This window comes from Anastrepha obliqua, chromosome 1 (assembly GCF_027943255.1).
Source record: "Anastrepha obliqua isolate idAnaObli1 chromosome 1, idAnaObli1_1.0, whole genome shotgun sequence".
NCBI lineage: Eukaryota > Metazoa > Arthropoda > Insecta > Diptera > Tephritidae > Anastrepha > Anastrepha obliqua.
Genome location: NC_072892.1, coordinates 52,117,398 through 52,130,217, shown reverse-complemented (window position 1 = coordinate 52,130,217; position 12,820 = coordinate 52,117,398). Strand labels below are relative to the sequence as shown.

The window sequence follows — 12,820 nt, the reverse complement described above, 5'->3', positions numbered from 1 at the left end:
TTCTGTAAGCCGCCGAACTTTCTGGTAGAATTTTTGGGCGTTGTTCCTGTTGGCCAGCATCTCAAGCTCTTCGCACTCACGTATTTCGGCCTCTCGTTTCTTCTTTCGGATAATACGTCTCTCTTCCTTTTTCAGCTCTCTGTAGCGATCCCACATGGCTCGCGTTGCGCCCGATCGCAGCGTGGCTCTATAGGCGGCATCCTTTCTTTCTGCGGCAGCATGACATTCCTCGTCGTACCAATTGTTTTTTCGGGCTCGCCGGAATCCGATTTCTTTTTCGGCGGCGGTACGTAGAGAACGAGAAATGTTGCTCCATTGTTCGTGGATGCCGGTTTGTTGGGCAGTGCTCTCCGAGAGCAGGAGTGAGAGTCGAGTGGCGAATCTTCTGGCTGTCTGTTGTGATTGCAGCTTTTCGATGTCGAACATTCTTTGCGTAGGTAGATGCACGTTTTTTGCTGCACAGAGGCGTGTGCGCAGTTTGGCTGCAACAAGGTAGTGATCCGAGTCAATGTTGGGTCCTCGGATCGTACGTACATCTAATACACTAGAAGCGTGTCTTCCATCTATCACAACATGATCGATCTGGTTTCGTGTTTTTCGATCAGGAGACAGCCAGGTGGCTTGGTGAATCTTCTTATGCTGGAATCTGGTGCTGCAGACTACCATGTTTCGGGCCCCGGCGAAGTCGATCAGCCTCTGTCCGTTACCGGATGTTTCGTTGTGCAGGCTGAATTTTCCGACTGTGGGACCAAAAATTCCCTCCTTGCCCACCCTGGCGTTGAAGTCGCCAAGCACGATTTTTATGTCGTGGCGGGGGCAGCGCTCATAGGAACGTTCCAGGCGCTCATAGAAAGAATCTTTAGTCGCATCGTCCTTCTCTTCCATCGGGGCGTGGGCGCAAATTAGCGATATGTTAAAAAAACGTGCTTTGATGCGGATTGTTGCGAGACGCTCGTCCACCGGAGTGAACGACAGTACTTGGCGACGAAGTCTCTCCCCCACAACAGATCCGACACCGAATTTGCGCTCCTTTACATGGCAGCTGTAGTAGACGTCGCAAGGTCCTATGGTTTTCTTTCCTTGCCCCGTCCATCGCATCTCTTGGATGGCAGTGATGTCAGCCTTTACTCTCACGAGGACATCAACCAGCCGGGCAGAGGCACCTTCCCCATTAAGGGACCGGACATTCCAGGTGCATGCCCTCAAATCATAGTCCTTAGTTCGTTTGCAGGGGTCGTCATCAGTATAGGGAGGTCTCATCCGAGGCTTTTTTAAAGTTTTCATTGGGGGGGATTTTTAAGTGGCGGGTCCCAAACCCAACGCACAACCAGCTATCCTGGAAAGTTTCGGCTTCTCACTTTAGCTCACTCCCGAACGGGTGTTCGGAAGCTACCCAGAGGATACGTGGGCTAATCCCGGCCGTTGTGAGCTGCTTGAACCATATGCAGAAGAATCGTTCTGGCCATTCCCAAGTGAATGGCGATCAGTAACTTTCCCCACTTGCGTGGACTTCTACACATGGAACCATCCTCTCTATCTATCTCTCTATATCTTCTTTTATGGAACTATAATTTGGCGGGTAACGCTCGACAAGACTACCATTAGAAATTCGCTTGAGAAATTACTACGTTTGGCTCTTATATGTATCAGCGGCGCTCTTACAACCACACCTTCTGATGCTCTGAATACTATTTTCTTTTTACCTTCCTAGACTTGGTTGTAACTTTGTTGCACAGATTGATGTAACTAGTCAATGGCGCGATTGCAATGTTGGACAACCGATCATATCACTCAGTATGGGTCCAACTAATCCTGTTGACTATTGTTTGGATGAAACATATTTTAAAAGGTTAATTAGTACTTAGGCAGACAAATTAATAAGAGGGCTTCAAACTACATGGTACAAATAGCATTGTCAGTTCAGCGAATACGAATTCGGGCAAAATAAGACGTTACTTAGTCAGTCAAGGAAAAGCGTCTCTATGTTAGTTCCTTTGATCACAGGCCACAGTCTCCTAGATCGACATGCTCAAACGTACCTCATTTCAACCAGTGCAATAATGAGCAGGAGGAGTAGTCTTTCAGACATCTTCTCTGTCACTTTGGGTTGTTGAATGATACTGATGACCTTAGGGTCATGATCAAAAAGTACCGGATATGTGATGTTGACTGTTTTCTTCGATTACCAAGACGTAGTGCATCATCAGTACCTTCGGGCCAGAGAATATTATTTATCCGTTTTGAAGCGCTTGAGAGATGCTGTAAGTCGCAAACGGCCGGAAATGTGGGCAAACAATTCTTGGATTTTGCATGATGATTACGCGCCAACGATTTATTGAGGAGTAAACTGGTAGATAAACTGCTACTGTGGTATCACAATAGGTAAACGACGGTGTAAGTGAGTTGATTTAAAGACCGACTGCCACTTTTACCTATCTCAAGATTGGTTGTGGTCTCCATTTTTGCAGATAAGTAATTGAAATTACACATTTTGAATAAACGAAATATATTTCGCATGCCTTCAGGGAATAAAATATATTTATTGAGAAGGAGCTTCACCTGAAATGAAGCATAATTGACAAATACTTGGGGACTGAAATTGATCATATGAACATAAACGATTTTTGATTTTACCACGATTGTAAGACACATCATACAGCTAATCAATCAATCTTTTGGGGTCTAAGTTCAAAAGTACAGCGCTAACCCGGTCTTTTCGGTGGAAAGATTTTGTGAGGAATTTCAGATGATCGATATTTAGCCGATAATTTACTAGTGACCTAAGGATCCATACCAACAAGATGACTATGATTCGAACTATTATTAAGCTAGAGACAAAAAGGTATTGGCTAATTGTGTTTAACAGCTTGCCCGCTACTATGAAGGCAGGCAAGTCAGTGAAATGAAATCGTATTATATAAGTAATGGGAATATTTTCGATTTTTTTTTCTCGAATCATAATCAGAGAATCAATTTTTATTTCCTATATTTCTCCCATATAAAATACACCTGTTTCTCAACCATCCTCTATTTAATGGTTGCTCTACTATTTAGGTCGCATGTAATTATATGTATAATGGAGATTTAACCTGCCACCACTCTATAGATTCCCAATATTTATCACATTGCATAAGCAATGAACGAGAATTTCTATGTCATTTTAACTGCAACCATCTTCGCGCTTATGGATTACAACACAAAGCAGTAGAGCTGCAGCTTTCTTAAGCAACACAAACTAAAGTGCTTTCTTAAGCACAATGAGATTGAAGGTATTAGTGTATTGCTTTGGTTAGTGAATAAAAAAAACAACAAAAACAAAGAATCTACCCTAGTGTTGTATTGTTTGTCGCGTAAGTCCTCGTGCTCCATTATCATTTAGCGTGGATGCCGGAAAAATGTAGGTAAATACAGAATGGCGTGTTTTGCGAACGTCAAACAGATTTGCCTAACAATTGGAAAAAATCCTGACAAAGGCAATGACTGCAATATGGGAATAATATGAGGAAAAAAAAACTATTCTGGCTTCATACAAATTTAGAGCTTTATAAATTTTATTGTTGTTATTTTTTTTTAATTATGGCTACCAGTTTAAGATGAAGCAAGCGCCTTTTGTGATTGATTGTAAGAGGCGAGCAAAAATTTTCATTACGCTGTCGATTTATGAATTTTCTCAATCGCAGCTTTAAATTATTTTAACTATATCATATTTTTGGAGACCTTGGCGTTTTGGATATTTATTAATGGAGTAATTTTCTTAATATAAACTGCATGCCATAAATATATCAAATATTTTCACAATTTATTTGCATTTTATTTATTTTTAATAAATCCACAAAAGTCAAAGTTTCAAACTTCTGAAAACTTAATAACAATTCAACAAATTCGCATCAAAATCCTAAATTTTTTAATCAGAATTTTAAGAAATATTTCTAGTACTCAATTTTATAGTCCACTGAATTTTATTCTAATAAAGTGCAAGTCTCAAGTAGCTCAAAAATTGCGTGGATTTTTGACAATTTTTTTTTTTGTGTTTTGTTTTTTTTTGCTGACGGTGTTGGGTGTTTCCTTCCCTTTAAAAACATATCGAGCATTCGGTTTATAGAGATTTATTGCTACTTTTTATAATTTATAGCTATACTATATTAAATATACATATATATATATGTATATTTACATATATATACATATATATATATATATATGTATATTTTTTTTTTTAAATATCGATAGAGACTAAAATGGAAAGGTTGTATTAGCAGGACTCTTTTTGCTAGAGTCAGGCTTTTGGGGATAGGAAATTATTTGCGCAAATATTTGGTTTCGGCGCTAAACGTAGGCGAATGAAGTCAGTAGTGGAAAAACGATTTTGTTTTTCTAAAGGTGGCCCTCAGCAAGAATGGCAAACCTCCAATTGAATTTTTGCTCTCTGCTCGGAAGCGGCATAAAACCATTTGTAGAGCACAACATCAAGCCACACACGCCAAGAAATTGAAGGAAAGGCTCCAATTCAAACTTCGCTTAGGTCATTTTAGATCAGTTACAATTCAAAAACTGATTTTATGATTTTTAAAACATTTTAGTTTATAAACACAACTTTTTTGTAAATTAATGCAATTCTTGTCACAAAAAACCTTCAATTAGCTCCAAAATACAAAAAACCCGGTGCAAATTGAAGCATTCTGTGCATAGTTATTAGGGCACATACAATGGGCGAGCGTCTCAAAGCGAGTTTCTTCAATAGCTTGCTTACATCCTCCAATGGAAGAAGAGGACGATGCGACCAAACCCATTTCTACGAGCACTGCCCGCACCATAACATAAAAATCGTGCTTGTCACCATGGCATTGATAGTGGGAAAGGAAAGGATTTTTGGTCTCAGAGACGGAAAATTCACCCTACACAACGAAATATCCGCAAACGAGCTGAGGCTGATCGACTTCACCGGGGCCCGAAACGTCATAATTTGTAGCACCAGATTACAGTGCAATGGAATTCCTCAAGCTACGTGGTTGTCTCCTGATCGAAAAATGCGAATTCGGATCGATCGTGTTGCGACACTTGTAGATATGTTAGAAGGCACGCTTCTAGTGTTTTAGATGTGCGTCAGATCCGAGGACCCAGTATAGACTCGGATCACTATTTTGTTATAGCTAAAATCCACACATGCCTCAGTGTAGCAAAAAATGTACATCAACTATACAAAGAATGTTCGTCATCGAAAAGCTGCAATCACAGCAGACGGCTACACGACTCTCCCTCATGCCCTCAAAAGATACTATGCAACAAGCCGGTATGCATGAACAATGAGGTCACAGTTCTCAATCTATGTGTATCGCCATCGAAGAAGAAATCGGTTTTCGGCCAGTTCGAAAAAAACAAAAAACGATTGGAGGCCTATAGAGCCACGCTGCGATCGAGTGCAACACGAGCCGCATGGGATCTCTACCGAGAGTTGAGAAAGGAAGAGAGACATATTAACCATAAAAAGAAACAGGAGACGAAATAGGTACATTAAACCTGCAAATAGATTGAGATGCTGGCTGCTAAAAATAATGCACGAAAATTGTACCAGAAAGTTCGTTGGCTTACAGAGGGTTCTGCAGCAATACGATGGCTGACGTCCAGAGCGTACGTACATTTTAGAGAGAACACTACTCGTGCTTTTTGAGTAATGAGAAGGGCTTGCCCAACTGGCGCACGCCGGTGAGCATGAAAAAGAAACGACTGGCACGATTTTTAAACTCGTTCAAACTCGGTTAAGTGTTTACCGCGCCAAGCAAGAAGCAAAATACGAGAAATAGATTTTGTAAGATATATTGGGCAGAAATCAGAGCAATATCTAAGGCTACTTGCTGCAAATGTTATATCTGCCTGAAATAAAGCGACAGGCTGCCTTCGAAAATAAAATGAGGAGAGATAGAAAACTATTTTTTTAGAAGACTTGGCACAAAAACTCGTGACGAAAGTTTCCAAGGCCGAAAACAAGCTTTTTGAACACTTTAGATTCTCTGATGCACTGAGTATTTTGCCTACGGTTGTTCAATCGAAAGTTTCTGCAATGCTGTGGTATGGATTATTTAGGCACCATATAAAGTCTGCAGTGGCAACTACGCACCTCTAAAGTCAGCAGAAAGTGCTAGTGTCTCAGAATCTATCCATAAGTGATAGTTGAGACTGAACTCTGTTATGAGCTAAAAGATGATCGCTGAGCTAGACCTGTAGCCGCTAGCATACAAGATATCTGTCGACCTACTGTTCCAGGAATGAATGGATGCGTGGGATTCCAAGAAAAAACACGCCTAGACTAGCAGTGTGGAACGGAGAATTCAACCATGCAGCGTTGACAAAGCCGATGGGCTACTGTACCGAGTGGCAGATGGACAGCGAAACTGATTCCAACAGTAGGCAAATATGTTCAAAGGATCATCGGGAAAGTGAATTATTTCTTGACTCAGCTTCTGCCGGACCACGGATACTTTCGGAAATACCGCATGAGTAAGGTAAGCAACCTCAGGTGCATATACTGCGAAGCACAGAGCGATGACGCCGAACACGCGTTCTTTAGTTGCGACAGATGGCTCGTGTAAAGAGATACTCTAAGGAAGCAGATTGGCGAAATCGAGGGGGCCAATTCAGCAAACTGCTTGAATGCGAGGATAACAGGAATGTGGTAAACAGATACGTTGAAGGCGTGTTATGGAGAAAAAAGATCGATGCAGTACAACAAAGTGAAGCCTCACAGAAAGAGGCATAAGAAGACGAGCCTATGAAGCTGGCTACAAATAAGGTGGGCCCAGACGTTAGTGAATAGAACTGGTCCGGTTTATGGACGCCGTTCTGGGCGCTACCGAAGTAATGCAGAAGGTAGTCCCGGGAGGGGCGTCTCCCTAGAAGAATAGGGATTGTTTTAGCGGGCGTACCACTGCACGCAGTAGACGATGGTGGCTGTAAATGCGAAGGTATTTTGAATCCTACCTCTCCAACCAAAAAATATCAGCTCCTACGCTCTAGTAAGTGGATTGCAGCACTCGGGCCAATACTAAACGACTAAAGCATACTTGAAGGTACCTGAGTACGAAATTCCGAACCAAGCTTATGTGACCTGTTAAAAGAGAGGACATTTTTGAAAAGTGGAAACTCTACAATCATTGTTTTGTGAAAATTTATCCGCCCAACAATTTTTTCTCACCCCTTTTTTAGTGTTAATTTATGGATGACTAAAAAAGTACAGGCCGTCTAAAAACATCTTTCTGTTAACGCTCGCAAAATAAATAATTTTATTTCCAGTTTTTCAGAGCTTGTTGGGTTCATTTGGCTGTTGTTTATACTTCTTTGTTTGTTTTTCCTCGCTTGCGAAGTGAATTTTTGTTCCTTTTTTACCACACTACACCTTATTTCAATATTTAAGCCATGTCATGCAAATATTTGTGGCAAATAGTTGCTGTTTTATGTGCGCCGCAAAAATATGTCCTTGGAACAAACACGCACACCTAACCATACACAAACTGCATACCATAGTGCCCCTATCATTCTATAAGAAAAAATCTTTACAACTTGCCAACCTCCACCTTCCTCTAACTGTTCAGCTCATAGCGGCTTACACGACGTAAATTGCCATGGCAGAGAAGAAAGGAGCAACTAAATACGTTAGTAGTTGTTGCTAAAAGTTTATGCAACTTTGTGTCAAATAAATGTGTGCGTGTAGTTGTGTATAGTACAATATAGGAGATACTGAGTATTAGTTATTTTTGCTATACCTTCTTTTGTAGAGAGGTAAACTACACCACTTGCACGGTTGCTTTAAAAACAACAACAACAAAGCGCACACATTAAAAAGTTATAGCGTTGAGTGAAAGTTTGCATTGCATACTATTTGCAAGCAGGCAGTGATTAAAAGCTGATGAATTTACTGTTATAGCAGAAATGAGTTTTCAGCGATTTCGAGTTGAGCGCTCAGCTGTTTTTTGCTTCTTTGTAATTCAAAATTTAAACGAGGTATACCAGTCGCTGCAAGTCAAGCGTCAAGTGTGTAGGCTCGTACTCGTATGTACGTAGTTATATGTGGCACATTAGCTTATGTTGCATGCGCTGTCACATGAGTGCACAAGTTGAGTTTTTCTTCCTCAGTTTTTAATTTTTATATTTTCCCCTTTAATTTTCCCCCTTCTTTTCAATGCTCTTTTAACCAGCACAGAAAATTTGATCACGTCCTTGCCGACTTTTGTTATGGTGGTTGCAAAACGAGCACGTCACAGCAAGTTCTTAGCGCAGGTTAAGGATACCGCAGCATTTGAAGGCTGCCAAAGCGAAGCCAAGCCAAGCAAATGCTGAAGTGAGTAATAATTTATATAATCTCTGCAACTGAGTATGGATATTTTGTTTTACCATACACTTCTTCGGCTTCTTCTATAATATATCCATGCACTAGGGATGCCAACATTAACGGAAAAAGTTGATCCCGAGATTTCGGGATATTTTAAAGTAATCCCGAAGTTTCGGGATATTTTTCAAATAATTCCAAAAACATTGTAACCCCGAAAATTTGGATAATTTTTAAAGTAATCCCGAAATATCGGGATTGATCCCGGAACTCAATTTTTTCATATATAAATAATAGGACTATGTTTAAGTTCGTGCGGTTTTACAACAGATGGCGTAACTTGATTATTATTCCATCGATCCACATTTCCAAACATTCATTGGAGAGCTACTGTCGTAAGGCACAAACGTCAGTATAAGTTTTTTATTTGAAGCGTAAACAAAAATATTTTTACCACACTTGAAAATGTCGAATTTCGTGCCAAATAATGTGTTTTTGCGGGGAATTTTTTAATATGAAGAAAAAAGCAGCCGAAAGTCATCGTATCTTGGTGGAAGTTTATGGTGAGCATGCTCTAGCTGAGCGAACGTGCCAGAAGTGGTTTGCACGCTTTAAAAGTGGTGATTTTGGCTTGGAAGACGAAGAACGCGAGGGTGCGCCGCCAAAGTTCATGGATACCGAATTGGAGGAATTGCTCGATCAAGATCCGGCTCAAACGCAAGAAGAGGTTGCAAAAACTTTGGGAGTTGATCAATCAACCATTTCCAAACGTTTAAAAGCCATGGGAATGATCCGAAAGGTAGGCCATTGGGTGCCGTATGAATTGAAGCCAAGAGACGTTGAACGCCGTTTTATGGCATGCGAACAACTGCTTCAACGGCACAAAAGAAAGGGTTTTTTGCATCGAATTGTGACTGGCGATGAAAAGTGGGTCCATTACGACAATCCAAAACGTCGGGCAACGTATGGATACCCTGGCCATGCTTCAACATCGACGTCGGCGCAGAATATTCATGGCCTGAAGGTTATGCTGTGTATCTGGTGGGACCAGCTGGGTGTTGTGTATTATGAGCTACTGAAACCGAATGAAACGATTACGGGGGATGTCTACCGACGACAATTGATGCGTTTGAGCCGAGCACTGCGAGAAAAACGACCGCAATACGCCGATAGACACGACAAAGTTATTTTGCAACATGACAATGCTCGGCCACATGTTGCACAAGTGGTCAAAACATACTTAGAAACGCTCAAATGGGATGTCCTACCCCACCCGCCGTATAGTCCAGACCTTGCGCCATCCGATTACTATCTCTTCCGATCGATGCAACATGGCCTGGCTGACCAGCACTTCCGTAATTACGATGAAGTCAAAAAATGGATCGATTCGTGGATTGCGGCAAAACCGACCGAATTTTTCACAAAGGGAATCCGTGAATTGCCAGAAAGATGGGAAAAAGTAGTAGTAAGCGATGGACAATACTTTGAATATTAAATTTGTAACCATTTTACGTCAATAAAGTTTCAAATTTCGAAAAAAAAACCGCACGAACTTAAACATAGTCCTATTAGCATGCATTTTTATCCATCAAAGCACTTTCTTAAAAGGCCAATATTGCACTTTTTCATTTTTAGCAATGCAAAAAGAGAAAATTTCATATTCGAATAAATGTAAGCCATAGAACAGCATAGGCTGTAATTGTGTAAATATTTATGGCTAAACTCATAGCTTATATGGTGGTAAATGCTTTTTTAGCTTCATTTGCAAAAGTTTGTAAAATAAAAAAGCTTACTAAATTCGACTAACGCAGTTTTCATTTCAAATCCTTTTACGCCAAATTGTAAGATTAAGTGAAAACAAATTTCTAGGAAATTGAAAAGCTTTTACTGTAATAAAGTTCTGTTAAAAACAAGTTTTCACTTCTTTCAATTTAGATTTAAACTAATATCAGTCAATCCCGAAATTTCCGGTACCTGAAAAACACACATATTTCGGATTGACATTCCTGACGTACACTTCTTATGCAACACCAACATCCTCTTTAAAAATATTTTCAGTTATTAGCCAAGAAACTTTTCTCGCTTTGCTTGCTTTCAATTAAAACTTTCTGTGCAAGTGATTTTTTGTGATTGAAGGTCGACCTATTAATGTCAGTTGCCGGAGAAGAGAATTGGTTAGAGCAACAGCAGCTTGTGACTAAGCGCATATTAAATACACCCAATTCGTCATATGCGATAACTGATATGCGCCTGTGCTTTTGGGAAAGGTGGATGCTGGTGATGGGACTAAATTAGCTCTATTCCTGTTTCGCATTTCCCTTTTTCCTACAACTGACTTTGTTACCAGTTTTATTCTTATTGGTAGAAGCAGTGATTATTTAAAATCACGCAGACTGCGCGTGCACATTTCTTCATTTCCTACACCTGTATATATGCATTTTTGTCGCTCGGACACTAATTAAGCGGCGCTGACAGTGGGGCTTATATTTTTCGTTTTTTCTTAATAAAAGTGGGCTTCATACCTGGAAGAATTTAATAATAATATTTTTGACTGCTACTCAGCTGTGAGTTGCAATGGGACATTTATTGGCAACATTCATGCGACTTGGCTGTACAAACGTAAAAGTTCAGCTTTATTTCTCGTTGATATTCTCTTGGGAATACTTTTATATCACTTCAACACGATTGGTGCAATGGGCATGGCAACGTTTACAGAAGAGTCCATTAATTAATTCAGGGTTAGATTAGTTGTGGTATTAAGACAGTGTCACTAAGTGCTGTTACTTATTTATTGGAGAATTATCTGGCTATGATCTACTTCTAGGGAAAATACCAGCCATCGCTAGCGACACATTTTTCCCATCTCTCAGGCAATTTGTCGATGCTGCGCCAAAAAAATTGGCCGTCTTTGGCCGCAAACCAATCATCGAACCATTTTTTGGCTGCTCGGAAACTGCGTGGCCCATCGATGCAAAAAAATTATAATCGGAAGGCGCCAAGTCTAGTAAGTAAGCTGCATCGCATATTCTGGGCTTTTTCGATGTATAGCGATGTTCAAATCGGCCAATTGTCGTTGGTAGCGTGCACCATCAACTGTTTCACCTGGTTTTAATAGCTCGTACCAAATCATAACACGCTAATCCCAGAAAACACCCAGGATTGCCTTGCCGCAGAAGCCATTTGGTTTGGCCGTTGTGTTTGGCTTATGGCCGGGCGGACCATACGATCGTTTACGCTTGGGATTGGAGAAATACACCAATTTTTCATCCCCCGTAACGATTCGATGCAAAAAAGATTTCCTTTTGAACCAGGAGAGCAGCATTTCATAAGTGGTTTTTCGATGTCCGCAAATCATATTGTAGTTTGAAGGCACGAAATTCGACATTTTTAAGAGCGACAAAAATGCATTGTTGTACGAAACGTAACAAACAATGAACTGAATATTGTTGACGGATGACAGACAAAAAACAAGACATTTGGGAAGGTTTAAAAATGCTCCTAGCGACATCTATGGACTAATAGCTGAAAGTCTCATTTCATAGGTATATACCTGGTATTTAAACACCTCGTGCATTTTGTCTAATTTGATAGCATGGAGAACGCAATCTCTGAGCCCTGACTTCAACACCTTGTTGAGCGGAAAGGGAGAATTTGGTCAAAGAATAATTCAGTCTTCACAAAATTTACCCTAAGGAACCCATAACTTTCTAGTTTGTTTTCGTTCCTAAGAGTGGTGGGGAGTATTGCTTCTGACTGATTTGAAGACAAAATATTTAAATATGTCGCTTATATTTGTCTATACTTTATTTAAGGATACGAACAACAGAATCACAAAGTTTGGACATCAATACCTGGACATTCGAAAAAGAAAATCACACAGTAGAAAAATTCAGTCTTCACAAAACTTCTACAAGAAAAATGAACCTGACCAACTTTGCTAGATTATATAGCTTTATACCTTATAAAATCAAGTTTTTGCGTAAAAAGTTCATTCGAAAAGGTGACTTACTATTGAGGCATGCAGCATCATGTGTTGATGACAAGCACATCAATTTGAGACTTATATGTCTCTATAATGTTACAGTGAAGATATCAAAGAAGTGCAACAAGGCATCATTGAAAAAGTGTATAATATTCTCTGATAGGATCCTTTTCTAATTAAGCGAAAATTGCGGAAAAATCTTAGAACCACACGCATCCTTGGTTGGGTGTTTGGCCGAGCTTCTCAATTTTTCCATAAATTCAGGTACATACACTTTTATGCCACCCCCCGAATGGCAAATGGATGAAGGAATACACTTGAAGGTTTGTCATTGCTTGCCGAGTTCAGACCGGTATAAGAAAAAACTTTTTCTATCATTCGATGTTTCATGTCTGTGATTTCGGGCCAGAGCTCTACCTACAATACTAATCACGCACCAACCCATTGGCTACTTCGGCCGTGGGGCGCTGTCGAATCTTGCGAAATGGCGATTTCACCAGACTTACCGTTCCCGTCAT

At 40.2% G+C, this 12,820-nt stretch overlaps 1 protein-coding gene across 1 annotated transcript in view; it reads right to left on the bottom strand.

Annotated features, from left to right (window-relative positions):
• LOC129252400 (proteoglycan 4) overlaps nucleotides 1-12,820 on the bottom strand; it is a 156,712-nt gene extending 143,892 nt beyond the window's left edge. The window contains exon 1 of the mRNA XM_054890928.1: nucleotides 12,809-12,820. Within this exon, the coding sequence (XP_054746903.1) occupies nucleotides 12,809-12,820 (12 nt within the window). The remainder of the gene's footprint in view (nucleotides 1-12,808) is intronic.